At 45.6% G+C, this 20,208-nt stretch overlaps 1 protein-coding gene across 6 annotated transcripts in view; it reads left to right on the top strand.

Annotated features, from left to right (window-relative positions):
• Window positions 1-20,208, top strand: part of LOC137095101 (serine/threonine-protein kinase SMG1-like) — a 181,801-nt gene that overhangs the window by 139,426 nt on the left and 22,167 nt on the right. For all 6 annotated transcript variants that reach the window (XR_010908790.1, XM_067461347.1, XM_067461346.1 and 3 more), the window contains 7 exons: window positions 2,107-2,259; window positions 2,406-2,585; window positions 3,483-3,710; window positions 4,214-4,425; window positions 6,243-6,349; window positions 17,021-17,200; window positions 17,325-17,431. Coding sequence is in view for 5 of the 6 variants with exons in the window: in XM_067461347.1 (XP_067317448.1) it covers window positions 2,107-2,259; window positions 2,406-2,585; window positions 3,483-3,710; window positions 4,214-4,425; window positions 6,243-6,349; window positions 17,021-17,200; window positions 17,325-17,431 (1,167 nt within the window). In the remaining variant the exon portion in view is untranslated. The remainder of the gene's footprint in view (window positions 1-2,106; window positions 2,260-2,405; window positions 2,586-3,482; window positions 3,711-4,213; window positions 4,426-6,242; window positions 6,350-17,020; window positions 17,201-17,324; window positions 17,432-20,208) is intronic.

Below are 20,208 nucleotides of genomic sequence, written 5' to 3' on the forward strand. Positions count from 1 at the left end.
ATAGTATGTTTATATATTTTAAGAGCCCCCCTGGTTGCACAGTGGGTTAACCCGCTGAGCTGCTGAACTTGCTGACTGAATGGTTGGTGATTCGAATCCGGAAGGGGTGAGCTCCTGCTGTTAGGCCCAGCTTCTGCCAACCTAGCAGTTCGAAACCATGCAAATGTGAGTAGATAAATAGGTGCAGCTCCAGCATGAAGGTAATGGTGCTCCATGCAGTTACACATGACCTTGGAGGTGTCTACAGACAGTTCTTCAGCTTAGAAATGAAGATGAGCACCAACCCCCAGAGTCGGACATGACTGGACTTAATGTCAGGACTTTACCTTTACTTCTTTTAAGGGAGCTAAGTAAGTCATTGTGGAGCTAAGTAAGTCATTTAAGAATAGTAATCAAAGACAAACTATTTTTCTTGGACACTGATTTTGTAGTCTCCAAGTTTAAGAAATGAAGTATTTATTGTTTTTATTAACCAAAATTATGGTGTTTGCGAAACGACCCAAGCATCATACCTGGAGACTAGACGGACACAATATTGAACAGGTCTCAAGCTTTAAATATCTGAGAGTATTCTATCACTGCACTGGAAACAAGAAAGTACATGTGGATTACGTAGCAGAGGCAGCGCAAAAGAGCTCATATGCTATCCTAAAGTTTCTCAAAACGGGAGGAGGCCACTACATACTAGCAGCACTTAAGCTCTTTGAGGCACAATCCATAGCACAAATGATGTATGGAGCCCAACTCGGTCCCTTCTCAAACTATGCCCCTCTGGAGCAAGTACAATCAAAATTTCTAAGATCGGCGATGCAGGTCCCCAGATGTGTCTCAAACGCCACCCTGCGATTAGAGACAGGCCTTGTGAGAATGGAGGCAAGAGTGTGGACAGCCACCCTCAATTACTGGCTGCATCTGTCTCTCTCAACATGTGGCCTTGCTCCGTTAACTCTGAGAGATAAATTTCAGTCTACATGGAATAAGGCAGTGGCAATCAAAATCGCAACTCTAGGCTTCTCTCAAGGACAACTGCTAGGTATGGGATGGGACCAAGCCAAGGCTCTTATTAGACAACGGATCCTGGATATAGAGCGACAATCAGACTTAGCCTGCTCTCCAGTATTCACCATTAGCGAAGATAACAGATATCTCATCGCTCCCAGGGCTTACTTAGCAAACCTGGAGGTGCCTAAACACCAAAGAGCTTTCACTTTGGCAAGATGCCATGCCCTTCCATCAGCAGTACTGGAGGGGAGATACCGGAAGACCCCTGCCCAGGAGAGACTTTGCCCATGTGAGTCTGGCTACATTGAAACAACTGAACATGTGCTCCTCCAATGTGTATTCTATAGAGACATTAGAGCTAATTTCATCATTCCATGGCTTTTAAAACATCCAGGACGCACTGAAAGATATTACACCTCCCTGTTGCTCTCAGACTCTTGCTCTGCAACAACCTACAGTGTTGCCAAGTTCTGTGCAGCAGCAATTAACATTAGACGGCTGATGACCGACTCCACCAGGCAACTTCCTGCCGGGAATATAGTTAGAATGATTTGTAATAACTGAAATGCTGTAAATGCTCCCCTCTCATCCCTTTTTAGAGCTTCCCAGTTGTCTGATATTTGTTATTAGCCGCCCCCCTGTTTTAGATTCATACATGCACTTTAAACTGTAAATTTAGTCTGCTTTTTAATCTGTCTCTTTTATAACATCTTTTATAACATGTTTTTAATCTGCTTTTTATCTGGCCTACTTGGGAACTGCAATTCCCTTCCTTGGGCACCTGTGCCCCATTTTATACTGTGCTGGTCAAAGACCATAATCAATTATTGATTGATATTGTTTTTATGGTCTCCGCCCTATAGCTTCAATTTAAAACTTGTCCAGCTTACTTTCATAAGCTGCTGCTTATTACTGTTTTGGATTCTCTCTTTCTAAATTGCTGATTGTCTTTCAGAATACAGGAAGATGCCCTACGGGTTTCCAGGATTAAATTTAAACTATGTCTGATGCCACAGTGTAACTATCAGTTCTGCGTTGTATAAAAAAAATGCTGGGATGTAATGTTTATTATTATTATTATTTCTCCCTCTTTTACCATCTCAGGAAAAGCTGGCAGCCCTTGAGGCCAGTATTGAGCAGCGCCTGAAATGGGCCGGAGGGGCAAATCCAGCCTTAGCCCCAGTTCTCCAAGATTTTGATGCCACAATTGCTGAAAGACGAAATCTTGTCCTCAAAGAAACACAAAGGGCTGATCAGGTACTATAAATTATATTTGAAGTATACTTTATTTCTGAAGGCCACCATTTTAGATCTGATAATTCTTCAGTGCTTTTCCCTAAAGTAATCCAAGTGAATTTTAATTTTTGATTTCTGACTTGTTTTCGTCCTGCTTTCTCCTGCAGGTTACTTTCCTCTGTAGCAATATCATTCATTTTGAAAGTTTGCGTACCAGAACAGCAGAAGCCTTAAACCTTGATGCTGCCTTGTTTGAACTTGTCAAACGTTGCCAACAAATGTGTTCATTTGCATCGCAGTTTAACAGCACAATGTCTGAGCTGGAACTTTGTTTAATTCATAGAGTGGTAAGTAAAGGGGGGAGAGAGAGAGAGACGGAATAAAATGTTTTACATCTACTAGCCAGGCTATTGGAACTGTATCTTGGATTTAATCGAACCCTGTTTTCAGACTTAGCTTAGTACCTAAATCATAGTTAGACCATGCAAATGTACAGTGAAGGTCTAAAAAGTTGTTACTTAGATTTTCTGGTTGCTTAGTGTTCTGATTTCCTGCCACTATAGAGCAGGGCAATCACTACAGTTTTGATTTGTCAGTTCAGGTAACAAACCAAACATCAAAAGAAACCATAGCTTGGAAATCCAGTTCACATCTGTTTGTGGTTCAGATAGTCTGATTGCAAACTACATCATGTTAACTCAGCCTTTGTTACATGTATAAGTCTCTTTTATAATCATTGTTTATCACGATGTCTGAATGACCAGTTATAGTACAATAGATTGTACCACCTAAACTTTGTTTCAGATTTTATTCAGGTTTTATTTATAGAGAAGCTTGTTGTTTTTGTTTTTGTTGTTGTTGTTGTTGTTGTTGTTGTTGTTGTTGTTATCTTTATTAATATCCCACCTTTCTCCCCATGGGGACTCAAGGCAGCTAACATTTACCCACATTAAACAGTTTAAAAAGAGCAATACAAAATTTAAAAAACAATTCAATAATAACAGTGTTTGAAAACAGAATTAAAATACAGCAAATACATTAAAATGGTCTTTAAAATTCATACCCCCCCCCCCCCAGGATACTAGCTTAGGATAGTATATGTGGGGCCACCCACTGTCAACTTAATAAGAGTTTTTAAGATTTACTGAAGACGAGTAATTAGCCAACAGCTACTGAGCTTTCTGACTGAGTCCTGCTTGTCAAGGTGTTTAAACAACATTTGGTGAACTATTTCTTCACTTTAGGGCACCAATGCTGAGCATCCCATTGGTAGTTCAGAGTGGCTCATCTCTGCTCACAAGCAGCTGTCCCAGGACACATCGACTCAGAGGACTGTGCAAGCAGAAAAAGAGCAGCAGATTGAAACTCTGTGTGAAACCATTCAGAACCTGGTTGATAATATCAAAAGTGTACTAACCGGGCACAACAGGCAACTGGGAGATGTCAAGCATCTGCTGAAAGCTATGGCAAAGGTGATCTCTAAAGTAGAAATTGGATATCTTTTACCTAAAAAGCTTGGGACCAGAAGTGTTTTGGATTTTGAAATACTTGTATTTGCATACATGTACATCTAAGGAGTCAGGACTGAAGTCTGAACTTGACATTCATTTATGTTTCATATATGCCTATACACCAGACATAAGCAAACTTGGGCCCTCCAGGTGTTTTGGACTTCAACTTCCACCATTCCTAACAGCCTCAGGCCCCTTCCTTTTCCCCTTCAGCTGTTTAAGCAGCTGAGTGGGAAAAGGGAGGGGCCTGCGGCTGTTAGGAATGGTGAGAGTTGAAGTCCAAAACACCTGGAGGGCCCAAGTTTGCCCATGCCTGTGATACATGAGCATGTTGTGGGTACTGGATTATATAAGCCCTAAGCTGGAAGAGGAAGGTGTTGTATTGGCAAATGTCATATACACATTCTTGCACTTTAAAGTCACATCTCAAAAGATAAGTTACAATGACTGTTTCTTTATTACAGGATGAAGAAGCGGCTCTGGCTGATGGCGAAGATGTTCCCTATGAGAATAGTGTCAGACAGTTCTTGGGAGAATATAAGTTGTGGCAAGATAATATTCAAACAGTTCTGTTTACATTAGTTCAGGTGATGGGTCAGGTCCACAGTCAGGAGCATATTGAAATGCTGCAAGAAATTACTCCAACTCTGAAAGAACTGAGAAACCAGAGTCAAAGGTAGGCAGACATGATTGCTTCTTTGTATATTTACTAAAGGTGAACACATGCCTGTTTTTAATGGAAATATTCTAGTTACTAGAATAATAGAAAATGATAGAATCCTCAATGCAAACTTTATTGGATGTTCTTTAGTCCAGAGAGACAAAAGTCTTTTGAGAGCAACTTCAGGTTAAGGAGTATTTTGAGCTACTGATTAATTAGTATGAAATATTTGAATTTCTCCTCATTTCCTCAAATTATAGGAAAACATATTGTGAAGATGTGTATTTTTATTCTTATGGTTATGTGTTGTTTAAACAGTAGTTAATAAATGGTAAGTATGTAGGATTATATTTTGTTAGAGATGGTGGCTGGTTTGGCTTGAGCTGAGTTGCCATAGCAACGGGGATGGAGCCAACTGTCACCTAACTGCACATCTGTTTGAAATAGGCAGTCTGTGACTGTTGGAGTTACAGAGAAGACTGAAATCTCTGGTGGAGATTCAGGGAATTAATTTGTGACCAAAAGGGTTACACGAAAGGACCCGGTAGTGATAGAGCTACAGGGGGTGATTGATTCTTGGTTAAGAATCAAGGTTTGGCTGGGAGCCAATTGTGTTAAATAAGCCTTTTAGCTTATTTGTTTTATTATAACAGTTGTCCAGGAAAGATACATCTGCTTACAGAAGTCTGTACCTAAAGTTACTCATGAAACCTTACTATTGTAACTGTAAATGAGGGTAAAATTACTGCCACCAAATCTGTGAGGAAAGCCAGGCAATGATCAATATCAGCTTATGAGCTGGTTTATAAAGGGACTATTAGTTACAGAAGGATTTATTCATTTGATAGCGTAGCGTTTACTGTCCCTGGTTTGACTTTACTTCTTATGAAGGCTGTTTGACTTAGGAGAAACTGTATCAGGTAAGGCTTGAGGAAAACAGTAACAAGTTTATTGGAACAAGCAAGGTATAACAGATTCGATGTTTCTTCTCTCTAGAGGCACAAATCTTGATAGGTTACATTAGTAAGGTTTCATGAGTGACTTTAGGTACAGACTTTAAGAGATTTCTTTGAGTAGATATATCTTTCTTCAACAAGCGTTCTTTTACTACAAATAAGCCACCTGACTTATCTAACTATATTGGCTCACAGCCAAACCCTAATTCTTAATATTATAGAACAAGTCTTCTCTATAGTTCTCTAACTATAGTGGTCCTGATGGTTTTCCACACACCACAGGATCAACTACCTCTCCTGTAACTCTTTGGTCACAGACTCCCACTTTCAAAAAGCTGTGCCGTGAAGTGACAGTTGGCTCCACCCCGTTGCTATGGCAACTCAGCTCAAGCCACCAGCCACCATCTCTAACAAAATATAATCCTACGTACTTACCATTTATTAACTACTGTTTAAACAACACATAACCATAAGAACAAAAGTTACACATCGTCACAGTAACCAACTAAGTTTGTGCTTTTAGTGAAGAAACATTGAATCGGTTATATTCTAATAAAACTTTTTATTAGCCTTTTACAAGCCTTGCCTCTGTTACCCTTACTTCTAAGCCAAAGAAGAAAGGTCAAATCAAGAACCAAATTAGAGCTATGCTATCAAATAAATAAATACTTCTGCAAATAATAGTCCCTTTATAAACCAGCTCCTAAGCTGATATTGATCATTGCCCGGCTTTCCTCACAAATTTGGTGGCAGTAATTTTACGCTCCTTCACATATATGTTATGTAATACAGCATTCTTATACAGGATTTTCTCTGGGGACCACAAAATGCATACATCTGTTTATTGATTTTTCTTATTTTTCTTATTTTTCCTAGTGTCTACAACAACCTAGTAAGCTTTGCATCGCCTTTAATCACAGATACACCCAATGAATGCTTAAGCCCAACGTCTGCTGCAACGTGTCAGCCAACATTTGCTGCAGGTGAATTAGTCCTCTAGATATTTTGAGCTTGTAAAATACATTAATTGGTGAGGGATCGTGGGAGTTGTGTATAGATTATAATCGTCATCGTTCCCTTTTCATTGGCATCAGGGCAGCCATCCCACTAGTTTGGTTCTTTCTCCTGAAAGATACAGATGTCAAGGAACAATTCCACTATGGAAAATGGATCCACTCTCCTTCCAGGGTTGTAAGTGTAGGTTCTGACTGTTCTCTTTGTGGTTGCCAGATAATAAATCCCCATTTCCAAATACGTTTTTTCCTTGATTAGGAACCCTGGGAGAGAAACAATTAAGAGTACTCTTTGCTACTAGCCTTCCAGAATCTGCAACTCCCTGAATGCTAGTGGTTATGTTGGCAAAGTATTCTGTGAGTTGTTGTTTAAGAAGTAACATTTCCAGTACTGTGAAGCTTTCCAAGTGTTCAACTCAAAATAGAAATAATATTTGCCTCATAACACGTGGGCACAAATGAAAGAAGAAAAAATATTGTGAAATAAATAAAGTATTAAAATGAAGATAAATCCTTTTCTCTCTCTCCTGTAGTGATCTTATGGGGAACTAATTCCCCTCTGTAAGCCCTTTTTCACACCCCCCCCCCCCCCCGTTTGAGCCAGGAATCTGAAGTCAGGACCTTGTTTTTCAGTTTTTAAAGAAACCAATCTGTATTCAACAACCACAGCAACTTTATTTATATCCCGCACTATCTCCCCAAGGGGACTCAGGGCGGTTTACAACAGATATCGGCAAACATTCAGTGCTGTGAGAGGCTGAAAAAAGACAAAAATAACAAACCCCCAAATCCCCCCAAAAATCCACATCTATATCAAAAATAATAACACATTATACTGCAATATTACTAGTAATGTTATATGTAATATATATTATACAATTATCATATTATTATACATTACTGCATTGTACTATATTGTTATACCACCTTATCATAATGTTATATATAAGCGGTTCTCAACCTGGGGGTTGCGACCCCTTGGGGGGTCGCCTGGCCATTTTGGAGGGGTCGCGAGGCAGTCTCCATTGGCCCCGCCCCCTCATCAAAATGGCTCCCCACAGGGCCCAGACTCTGCATGGGAACCTGGGTGGATGGCTCGGGGGAGGCACCCGCCGGCCAAAATGCTCCCTGGAGGGCCCAGGCCCTGCCTGGGAGCACAGCTTGGCCGGCTCACGCTTCCCACCGGGCTCGGGGGAGGCGCCCGCCGGCCAAGATGCTCCCCGGAGGGCCCAGGCCCTGCCTGGGAGCACGGCTTGGCCAGCTCACGCTTCCCGCCGGGCTTGGGGGAGGCGCCCGCCGGCCAAGATGCTCCCCGGAGGGCCCACGCCCCGCCTGGGAGCACGGCTTGGCCGGCTTGTGCTTCCTGCCGGGCTCGGGGGAGGCACCCGCCGGCCAAGATGCTCCCCGGAGGGCCCAGGCCCTGCCTGGGAGCACGGCTTGGCCGGCTTGCGCTTCCCGCCAGGCTCGGGGGAGGCGCCCGCTGGACAAGATGCTCCCTGGAGGGCCCAGGCCCTGCCTGGGAGCACGGCTTGAGCTGCCTGCCAGCCCCGACGGGCGGCGCAAGCAGGTGAGGGGCTTCTCAAGAGGCCAGGCCCCTTGCCTGGCTTGCACCATCCATCGGGCCTGGCTGTGAGGCTGGAGGCAGCCATGTGGGAAGCGGCGGCAGCGGCGGCAGTTTTACCAGAAGCAGGCTCCTTCCTCACGCTGCTTCTGTCCTTCCTGGGCCCAGCTGGGCCCCAACGGCCTGCCTGCCTGCCTTCCTGCCTGCCTGACTCAGCGACCTGCCTGCCTGCCTGCCTGACTTCCTGGGCCAAGAGGTGAAAACTCATTATTATTATTATTATTATTATTATTGTATTATTAAGGCTGGATGGCCATCTGTCAAGGGTTCTTTGATTGTGCTTTCCCTCCATGAAAGTAAAATGAAGGGGGTTGGACTACATGGCCTTTAGAGGTCCCTTCCAAATCTGTTGTTTTTGTCATTGTTATCTATAGGTGGCCATCTGTCATGGGTGCTTTGATTATGCTTTTCATGCATGAAGGCAGAAGGGAGTTGGACGAGATGGCCCAAGGGGTCTCTCCCAGCTCCTTGTTGTTGTTGTTGTTGTTGTTGTTGTTGTTGTTGCTGTTGAGGCTGAATGCCAAGTTTGGTTTAATTCCATTTCTGGTTGAGTTCAGAATGCTCTTTGATGGCAGGGAAACTATACATCCCCAGAACTCCCAAAAGCCAAGGTCTATTTTCCTCCTGCCTCTCCAGTGTTTTCTGTTAGGCATGGGATTTTGTATGCCAAGTTTGGTTTAATTCCATTTCTGGTTGAGTTCAGAATGCTCTTTGATGGCAGGGAAACTATATATCCCCAGAACTCCCAAAAGCCAAGGTCTATTTTCCTCCTGCCTCTCCAGTGTTTTCTGTTAGGCATGGGATTTCTGTATGCCAAGTTTGGTTTAATTCCATTTCTGGTTGAGTTCAGAATGCTCTTTGATGGCAGGGAAACTTTATATCCCCAGAACTCCCAAAAGCCAAGGTCTATTTTCCTCATGCCTCTTCAGTGTTTTCTGTTAGGCATGGGATTTCTGTATGCCAAGTTTGGTTTAATTCCATTTCTGGTTGAGTTCAGAATGCTCTTTGATGGTAGAGAAACTATATATCCCCAGAACTCCCAAAAGCCAAGGTCTATTTTCCTCCTGCCTCTCCAGTGTTTTCTGTTAGGCATGGGATTTCCGTATGCCAAGTTTGGTTTAATTCCATTTCTGTTTGAGTTCAGAATGCTCTTTGATGGCAGAGAATTATGGGTTGCTTACCTGTAACCGTAGTTTCCTGAGTAGTCACCTGCGAAATAGCACTTATGGTATTCCTGCGCCCGCGCAGGCCCAGCTTTCGGAACCTTCTAGACTTAAAAAGAAACATTTTGCTCCCCAGTCCCGCCCCCCTCCCCCCGAGTATATAAGGTCCGTGGGCGGGACCAACCGTCAATTCTCTTCCGCCGCACAGCAGCCAGAAGGAACGCGGCATGACACTCGAGGGGAGGAAGGGAAGGAATGTGCTATTTCGCAGGTGACTACTCAGGAAACTACGGTTACAGGTAAGCAACCCATAATTTCCTGTCGTAGTCAACTGCGAAATCGCACTTATGGTAGACTAGCGAGCTAAAGTTAGGATGGAGGGAGTCATGCCACTGCAGAAAAAAGTACATTCCTGCCAAAGCACACATCCCTCCTGGATCTCACATCAAGCTTGTAATGGGATACAAAGGTGCTTGGGGACGCCCACGTGGCCGCCTGACACACCTCCTCTAAGGGAACTCCTCTCAGAAAAGCCACGGAAGTGGCCATTGCCCTTGTTGAGTGAGCATGCACCTGCTGCGGCAATTCTTTGCCCGCTAAACGATAGCAGGTGCGAATAGTAGATACAATCCAAGCGGAAAACCGCTGTGACGTGACCGGTAGCCCTTTTGTGTCTTTCCTATACTTAAGGAACAACCTAGGAGATTTCCGAAAATCCTTAGTCCTTTGTATGTAGAGGGCCAGTGCCCTTCTAACATCTAACAAATGTAAATTCTTTTCTAGCGATGTTTCCGGATTCTGAAAGAATGCCGGAAGAATGATCTCCTGCGAATTATGAAAACGAGTGGATACCTTGGGCAAAAACGCCAGATCTGTCCGTAGGACCACCTTGTCCTTATGAAACTTCAAATAGGGCTCATCCACTCTAAGAGCACACAATTCACTCGATCTCCTGGCCGAAGTAATAGCCACTAAGAAGGCTACCTTCCAAGTGAGTGAGGATAAGTCCGTTGACGCTAAGGGCTCAAATGGAGCCTTCATCAGCGACAAGAGAACCAATTCTAGACTCCAAGAGGGAGTAACCGGAGCCGTTGGCGGTTTGACATTTGCTAATCCCTTCAGAAAGGCCCTGACCGACAGGTCAACGAAACAGGACGGAAGTCCCGTCTTCCTTCTGGCCCATGAGATGGCCGCCAAATAACACTTTATCGAAGAGTTAGACATGCCTGCCTCTGAGAGGGACAACAAAAAATCCAAAATCACTGAGATAGGTGCGGACTCTGGGTGCACCCCATTTGCTGTTGCAAATCTGCTAAATCGTGCCCACTTGTACGTGTATGAGCGTTTAGTCGATGGTCTGTGAGCCGCGTCAATAATGGCTAGCACAGCCTCTGAAAGGGGTGCCTCACGATCTAATCCTGTGGAAGAATCCGCCATGCGGTCAACCTCAGAGTTTGGACTGCCCCTGCCCCTGTTGAGAGGTTAGAAGGTCCGGCTTGTCCCTGAGTCTCACAAAGATTCTCCCTGACAATTGGAGGAGCGGTGCAAACCACGGCTGACGTGGCCACCACGGGGTCACTAGAATGCAGTGCGCGTTGTCTGATTGTATTTTTGCTACCACCCTCAAGAGAAGAGGGAAGGGTGGAAATGCGTAAACTAGGGGACCCCCCCCCCCCAGTTCCTGAGGAATGCATCCCCTAGGCAGTCCCCTTGTCGGGATGGGTGAGTCCTCGCGCAGAACGTTTTGCATTTCCTGTTCTCCATGGATGCGAACAGGTCTATGCTCGGATAACCCCACACCTGGAAGATCTTTCCTAATTCCTCCAAGTCCAGCGACCACTCGTGGTGTCCCATCGGGCTCCTGCTCAGAGAGTCCGCTAAGGAGTTTTGTTCCCCCGGGACATGAGAGGCTCGTAAGAACGTTTATGTGCAACGTGCTTTCGCTTGGAGACCACCTTCCCTGAGCGACAAGTCCTTGTGCATGGGCACCCCACCCCGACAGGGAAGAATCTGTTGTGATAGTTAGCGTAGGAGAGGGGGGCTGAAAGGGGAGTCCCATACAGACCCATTGGGGTTGCGTCCACCATCCCAAGGAGCGCCGGACCTGCTCCGGAGGGGACAGCCTGATATTCTGGTTGTCTGTGAGGGGGTTGAAAACTGACCCAAACCATGCCTGCAGAGGACGCATCCGGAGCCTCGAGAACGGGATTACCGATGTGGTGGAGGCCATATGGCCCAGTAGGACCTGGACCTGCCTGGCCGAAACCGTGGAGGACTCCAGGAATCGGTTGATAAGCTCTCGAAGGTTGGAAACCCGATTGCCAGGTAGGTAAGCCCTCTGCGTGTGAGAGTCCAGCAAGACTCCAATAAATTGGATCTGACGGGACGGGGTCAGGGACGACTTCTCCATGTTGACAATCAACCCCAAAGACTGCAAAAGACAGAGAATGACAGAGATATGGTGACGCAGTTGGTTGTGTGATTGGGACACAATCAGCCAATCATCTATGTAGGGGTACACTATAATGCCCTGAGTGCGTAGATGCGCCACTACCACTGCTATGCACTTGGTGAAAACCCGCGGGGCCGTACTCAGTCCGAACGGGAGTACATTGTAATGAAATGCCTGCGAGCCCACCATGAATGTCAAAAACCTTCTGTGGTGTGGTGCTATTGAAAAATGGAAGTATGCGTCCCTAAGGTCGATGGTGGCGAACCACACATCTTTCCTTAACAGAGGTAAGATCGAAGCCAAAGTGACCATTCGAAATTTCTTTGGAATGATGCATTTATTCAAGTTCCTTAAATCCATAATAGCCCGAAAACCTCCTCCGCGCTTTTCAACTACAAAATAACTGGAGAAAAAACAATGCGGGAACATAGACGGCGCAACAGGTGAAATGGCCCCTTTTTGTAGGAGCGTATTTATCTCTTGCAGGAGTGCCGGAGACGGTTGCGTGCTCGTAACCCTGCCCGTTCCCGGGGTCTCATTGAATTCAATGGTGTAACCACGTCTAACAATAGCTAACACCCAAGTATCAGTAGTGATACTTTCCCAACAATTATAAAACATAGCCAGTCTATCTCCAAACACTGGGGGAGAGTCAGCTAGAGCACTCGGGGAATGAACATTAACAACCGGGGCAATTTGGACCTCAACAGGTTCAACATTCAAGCTTGCGGAGGAGTTGGTTGAGGGGCTCTCAATGATAGGGTCCCTGTCATCAAAGGCGCTTCCGCGAGGCGCCCTGCTTAGGTTTGTTTTGGTAGGGTTGGAATCGTGGTTTAGAATTATAGGAGGATCTCCTATTTCCCTGATATCTGGGTGATGATGAATTCCTTCCCCTGAAGGGCCCTGAGTAAGAGTTATTAAAATTCTTACGGAAATTACCCGCAGGAGGTTGCCACCTTGTGCGTTGTTGGTTGTAGGGCTGCCAGGTGTAACCGAATTTATTAGCAGCCTGGCGTACTTCCTGCTTCTCCTTTAGTGTTCCGTCCGTTTCCGGATTGAACAAGCCTTCCTCGTGTAGAGGCAGGTCCTTGGCTAAGGCCTTCCCTTCCTCAGATAAGTTAGCAGCCCTAAGCCAGGCGTGCCTTCTGATTGAAGTGGCCGTAGCAAACAGATGGCCCGCAGTTTCGGCCAGGTGTTTGGCAAAATCCTTTTGGATTTTTGACAAAATCAACGCCTCCGTGTGGAGAGCCTTAGGAAAACGTTGTTCCTTTTGGGGCAGTTTGTCGAGGTATGGAAGCATTTTATTCCATAGGAAGCTCTGATACCCGCTCATATAAGTCGCGTAATGCGACATCCTTGTTAGCAGACCGGCCGTAACATGAGCTTTCTTTCCCATGGCATCAACTTTTCTGCCCTCTTTGTCAGGGGGAGCAGAAAGGATTCCCTTTGGGCGTTTCGATTTAACCACTTCGGCTACCACCGTATTCGGTTTAGGTGGATTCGTCACCCATTTTGCCTTGGCCAGGTCGATTTTGTACATATTGTCGACCCTCTTGGGGACTGCTGAGACTGCGGCCGGTGGTATGTCTAATATTTTAGCCAATTTCAACAAATAGGGGAGCATAGGTAGGGCTGTTGAGGTAACCACATTTTGCTCCTCACTAGGGAACATTGGGTCCTCGACATGTTCCGGGGCTTTAGGGGCCGGGATGTCGAGGGCCTTGATCATTCTGTCTACAAGACAGGCAAACTTATTGAAGTCTGGGGGTAAGGGACCCGGTTCGGAGGTGCTGGGGACCGCCGATTGGTCAGGATTATCTGAGTCGGAGTTTGATTCCTCCGCTTCCGTGACCCTCAGCTCCGTACTGGGAGCATGGTCCTCAAGGTCCCCTACAGGTGCCAATGATTGACAAGCGGCAGTTGGTACCGGAGTGGGATCACCATTATCAATGTTAACACCATTAGCAGGATCAATATACAGAGATTGGTTCATACAAGTAGAACGCTCAGTACATATGTTTTGTCCCACAACAAGTTCTTGATTTGCCCTGGGGGCTCCTTCAGGGCGTGAAACAGTTTCCTGCGCTCTGGCAGTTGAGGCCGTTGTCGGTGGCGGCATTAAGGCTGGGGCCGGAAAAACAGTTGTTGATGTGCCCAATCCCCTTTGAGGAATTCCAGGGATGGCCTCCATGTGGGGCATGGGCGCAAAGGGAGGTGTATGCTGGAATAGCATTTGACCCGATGGAGCCATTTGCCAAAACCCCGGGTAAGGGTAAGGGCTCGGCGCAAATTGGGGCCGCTGGAATGAGGAGGAACAGGACCTGCGGGCCCGACGTGCCCTCCTGGCTGACCTGGAGGCAGGGGAGGATGATGACGATGAAGAGGAGGAAGATGAAGAAGAGGTCCGCCTGGAGCGGCCCCTCGATCCCCGTCGGTATCGGCGGCTGGATGCCCTGCTCCTTCTGGAGCGCGATCTGCTCCGCCTGGAGGGAGACCTAGACCTGCGCGGTCTGCGGGGTCGCTCCTCCCTCCCAGGCGAGGCCAGTGGCGGAGTTGGGTTGGAGAGGGAAAGGAGGCCTCCCCCCGGGCTCGCCGAGCTCGCGGGCCTGGCGGTATCGAGCGGTCCATTCCAAGCCTCGGCATCGGGGACCGCTCGCTGCTGCGCGCCCGCGGCTCCTCCTTCTCCAGGAGTTGCCCTTCCTGCTTCAGGCGGGGCCAGCTCAGCGAGGGCGGGGCCAGCCGATGCGCCGACTCCCGCCCCTCTCACTGAGGCCTCGATCTCGGGCGCCTCTCGAGCGGTTGGAGGAGGAGTCTGCAAGCTCGCCACCGCGGGCGCCAGGAGAGCCTCCGTCGACGTCGGGGAGGCTAGAGGCTGCGCACTCTTCATCCCCGATTCACGGGGAGGCGCTAATCTCCCTGGCGGGAAGAGGAGGCTGGCCGTGGGTTGCGCCTGCACGGGGCGCCGCTGGCTGTCCGACGAAGATTTCCCCACCTTCTTGGAAGCGCTGCGGCCTTGAGGCTCGGTGCGGCCCTCCTGCGCCTTCTCCTTAGGCTTTTTGGCCTTTTTCTTTGCAGCAGCCTCTGGAGGTAAGGAGGTTGGGTCAGGCCCCGGCGCTGGTTTCTGGGGCGGTGGGGGCAGCAGGGCCCTCTCATAAAGAGCCGCCTTTAAGCGCGTTTCACGGTTTTTCCGCGTCTGCGGAGTGAAGGCCGCGCAAATCGCACAGGCCTGGGAGAGATGGACTTCTCCCAGGCAGGCGAGACACAGGTCATGTCCGTCCGTGTCTGGGAGCATGTTGGGGCACTTGCTGCACTTCTTGAAAGAAGTGGTCGCCATCTCAGCAGCCACTCGTGCCACTCGTGCCAGTTTAGCTAAGAGTTGTCGATCAGTCCAAGTCGGGGAGCCAGAAATTGGAAAACGTGGTCAAATTCAATCCGATTCAAAGCCAAAGTATAGGTTCACGATGCTGATGCCTACTCTAACGGCGGAAAAAAGAGAATTGACGGTTGGTCCCGCCCACGGACCTTATATACTCAGGGGGAGGGGGGGCGGGACTGGGGAGCAAAATGTTTCTTTTTAAGTCTAGAAGGTTCCGAAAGCTGGGCCTGCGCGGGCGCAGGAATACCATAAGTGCGATTTCACAGTTGACTACGACAGGAAAACTATATATCCCCAGAACTCCCAAAAGCCAAGGTCTATTTTCCTCCTGCCTCTCCAGTGTTTTCTGTTAGGCATAGGATTTCTGTATGCCAAGTTTGGTTTAATTCCATTTCTGGTTGAGTTCAGAATGCTCTTTGATGGCAGGGAAACTATATATCCCCAGAACTCTCAAAAGCCAAGGTCTATTTTCCTCCTGCCTCTCGAGTGTTTTCTGCTAGGCATGGGGTTTCCGTATGGCAAGTTTAGTTTAATTCCATTTCTGGTTGAGTTCAGAATGCTCTTTGATGGCAGGGAAACTATATATCCCCAGAACTCCCAAAAGCCAAGGTCTATTTTCCTCCTGCTTCTCCAGTGTTTTCTGTTAGGCATGGGATTTCTGTATGCCACGTTTGGTTTAATTCCTTTTCTGGTTGAGTTCAGAATGCTCTTTGATGGCAGGGAAACTATATATCCCCAGAACTCCCAAAAGCCAAGGTCTATTTTCCTCCTGCTTCTCCAGTGTTTTCTGTTAGGCATGGGATTTCTGTATGCCAAGTTTGGTTTAATTCCTTTTCTGGTTGAGTTCAGAATGCTCTTTGATGGCAGGGAAACTATACATTCCAGCAACCCTGAAATGCCAAGGTATATTTTCCTCATGCCTCTTCAGTGTTTTTTGTTAGGCATGGGATTTCTCTATGCCAAGTTTGGTTTAATTCCATTTCTGGTTGAGTTCAGAATGCTCTTTGATGGCAGGTGATCTATACATCCCAGAAACTACAACTCCCATATGTCTTGATCTATTTTCCCCAAACTCCCCCAGTGTTCAGTTTTGGGAATACTGAATATTTGTGCCAAGTTTGGTCCAGATCCATAATCATTTGGGTTCACGTTGCTCTCCGGATGTACATCTTCTATAAATCACTGTCAATTCCTCCCAATCCCCTCCATATTTTTTGTTGGTTATTGGGGTTATGTGTGCCAAGTTTGGTCCAGGTCTGTAATTCGTGGGAGTCGCAGTGGACTGTGGATGTTAGAGGTGAACCAATTGAAGGTACTGCAGATCCCACCATCCCTTGTCCATACTCCCGCAAACATATTGTTTTTGTGATTAATCACTATGCTTTAATTATGTTCTATTTCTATCAATGAAAATACATCCAGAATATCAGATATTTACATTACAATTCATAACAGTAGCAAAATTGCAGTTATGAAGTAGCAACGAAAATATGGTTGGGGGTCACCACAACATGAGGAATTTTATTTAGGGGTCACAGCATTAGAAAGGTTGAGAACCACTGTTATATATTAAGATAAAATTATGATATTATCATATTATAATATCTGCCTCTGGTGATGCAGTGGGTTGAACCACTGAGCTTTTTAACTTGCTGACTGAAAGCTCAGTGGTTCAAATTCTGGGAGCAGGGTAGCTCCCGGCGTTAGCCCAGCTTCTGCCAACCTAGCAGTTCGAAAACATGCAAATGTGAGTAGATCAATAGGTACTACTCTGGTGGAAAGGTAACGGCACTCCATGCAGTCATGCTGGCCACGTGACCTTGGAGGTGTCTATGGACAATGCCGGCTCTTCGGCTTAGAAATGGAGATGAGCACCACCCCCCAGAGTCAGACTTCACTTGATTGAATGTCAAGGGGAACCGTTTACTTTTACTATATATTGTTCTACCTATCCTTCTCCTATATTATAACTTTTGATTGATTTTTATGACATTTTCAATATTGCTTTGTTTAAATTATATGTTTATAGCGGTCCGTAGCAATACAGGGCAGAAAACCCAGCCAGAGGTCATGTCACAGAATACAAGAAAGGTAATTCAGAAGAACCTTGCGCCGTCAGCAAATACTCCTCCAGGTACAATTGCAGGGACTGGGAAGAGTGTTGTGTCTAGCCCTAAAAAGGCCATCAGAGATCCTAAAACAGGGAAAGGTAAGTTGCAAAATAATGTAGAACATTCTACTTTTCAATGAGCAAAACACATCTGAATGATTTATATCAGATATATTAAAATGGAGGTGTGTCCCGTCCCCCGTCCCCCCTGCTTTTTTTAAAGCTGTGCAAGAGCGGAATTCATATGCAGTAAGTGTGTGGAAGCGTGTCAAAGCCAAGCTAGAGGGCCGGGACTTGGATCCCAACCGGAGAATGTCTGTGGCTGAACAGGTGAGTCCATGGGCAATCCCTGTTCTCTTCTCAAATCCCTCCAAAGTATAATTTACTTCAGATAAACCCCTCCGCTCAGTTTTATATGGTGAACTTTTAAAAAATATGGTCTTGTTTGGTGTTGTTGCTGGACAAGTACAGTGACCCCTGAATCGTCCTTTGTGTATCTTTGTGGGCTTGAGACTTCTGTTACCCTGTAAGTATAAGAACAAAAAGTGGCTGATTGCTAGATTTAAACTTTGCCACTATTACATAGTTTAATAGTAATAAATATAAAATATAAAGATGTAATAATAGTAATAAAGCAGCTGATTGTGAGATTTCAACTTGACCACTATTACATAGTTAAATAGTAAATAAAGTAAATAGTCATAAATATAGAACATAAAGATTTAATAATAAATAATAATAAAGTGACTGATTTCTAGGTTTAAACCCCTATTATATAGTTTAATAGTAAATAAAAAGTAAATATTAACAAATATTAAATATACATATGTAATACTATATAATAATAAAGTGCCAGATTGCTAGGTTTAAACTTAGCCACTGTGATATTGTTTAATAGCCCATGATGTGAGCATTACCTGTAAAGATACAGGAACAAATTCTGCATTTCCTAAAATTGTTTTGCATCTATTTGCCTTATAAGCTGCATTGTCCCAGTTTGCTATTCTTAGTTGTGTTTCAGATGGGCTCAAAGGTTCCACGTGTCAATGGAAGCATAGCAGTGGTACTACTAGTAGTAGTTTCTGTATGTTGTTTTATCTCGGTAATGCGAGTTTTCCTCTGGTATATCTGACTCCAAGAATACTCCTTCATAATAAACAACCTATTGGGAATAATGAATGGGTCACGACCTGTTAGGATCACTGACCAACGGTAGTATAGAGCATGAATTGTTAGGATCACAACCTAATCAGGGAAGCAGAGTTTATTGGTAATGAATGGTTGCTGGGCATGTAGATATTTTGTTTCTGTCTGATACTTTCAGCAGACAATGATGCAAGCAGACTTTTACAGATAACAAGTTTTGTTTATTGATAACTTCATGTAATTAAAGATACAGGCACATTCAAAGTCTTCAGTAATGTTTCAGAGAATTTGTATCTTGAACTTAAAATCTTTAACAGTTTCTTCATAGACTATGTTGTTTTATGCAGCTCTCTTTAATAGGGGCTTCAACAGTTTCTAACTTCCTAAGATGAGCTTCTGTACTCTGACAGACATCTATACTCAAACTCATTTAAGGCTCAAAACCGACTTTTAACAGACTCAAGGCTCAATTGACATTCCCTAAATGTCATCTTGTTTAAAACTGAACATTGCAAACTCTCAGTCAGTCACGGGACCTGCAGCCCCTCCCACTGTTTTAGGTATATAGAGATAAGGAAACTGAAAATCAAATAAGGTATATACTTCAGGTTATAAAACAACACATATTAAAACAGACAAAAATCAAAGGCTTCTAATAGGGTGGGTTCATTAACCTTATCATTAACCTTGTCTTGAGGAACTGAGCAACTGTTGTTGTTGTCAGTAGTAATTTCAAAATGTGGGTTGTTGTAGGTTTTTTCGGGCTATATGGCCATGGTCTAGAAACATTTTCTCCTGATGTTTCACCTGCATCTATGGCAAGCATCCTCAGAGATAGTGAGGTCTGTTGGAATTGGCAAAAGTGTTTATATTTATTTATTTATTTATTTATTTCTTGCATTTATTGACCGCCCCTCTCAGCCCGAGGGCGACTCGGGGCGGTGAACAACAACAAAGAAAGACAGTGTACAGTAAATCACGACAATACAAACCAGACGGTTACAACATAGCACATACCTATACTAAAAATCCGCTTCGTCAGGTCCTGGGGTCATAGCCGAAATTCATAATCCTAGTTCATTCCAGTGTCATTCCAAGATACACTCAATTGAAGGCCTGCTCGAAGAGCCATGTTTTCAGGCCCCTACGAAAGGCCATCAAGGAGGGCGCCTGTCTAACTTCAGCAGGGAGGATGTTCCACAGCCGGGGGGCCACCACCGAGAAGGCCCGCTCCCTCGTCCCCGCCAGACGTACTTGTGAGGCCGGCGGGACCGAGAGAAGGGCCTCCCCGGATGATCTCAAGGCCCTCGTGGGCTCGTAGGCCGAGATGTGGTCTGCAAGGTATTTTGGGCCGGAACCGTTTAGGGCTTTGTAGGATAACACCAGCACCTTAAATTGGGCCCGGTAGCGAATCGGCAGCCAGTGGAGCTGGGACAGCAGGGGCGTTGTATGCTCTCTGCGTCCTGCTCCCGTTAACAACATGGCTGCCGCGCGTTGGACTAGCTGCAGCTTCCGGGCCGCACCCATATATCTGTGGAATGATGGGTGAGACAAAGGACTCTTGTCTGCTGGAGCTAGGTGTGAATGTTTCAACTGACCACCTTGATTAGCATACAATGGCCTGACTGTGCCTGGGGCAAACTTTTGTTGAGAGGTAATTAGATGTCCCTGCCTGCTTCCTCTCTGTTGTTGTGCTGTTGCAATTTTAGAGTTTTTTAATACTGGTAGCCAGATTTTGTTCATTTTCATGGTTTCCTCCTTTCTGTTGAAATTGTCCACATGCTTGTGGATTTCAATGGCTTCTCTGTGTAGTCTGACACGGTGGTTGTTGGTGTGGTCCAGCATTTCTGTATTCTCAAATAAAATGCTGTGTCCAGGTTGGTTCATCAGGTGCTCTGCTATGGCTGATTTCTCTGGCTGAAGTAGTCTGCAGTGCCTTTCATGTTCCTTGATTCGTGTTT

This window comes from Anolis sagrei, chromosome Y (assembly GCF_037176765.1).
Source record: "Anolis sagrei isolate rAnoSag1 chromosome Y, rAnoSag1.mat, whole genome shotgun sequence".
In the NCBI taxonomy this organism is placed as follows: domain Eukaryota; kingdom Metazoa; phylum Chordata; class Lepidosauria; order Squamata; family Dactyloidae; genus Anolis; species Anolis sagrei.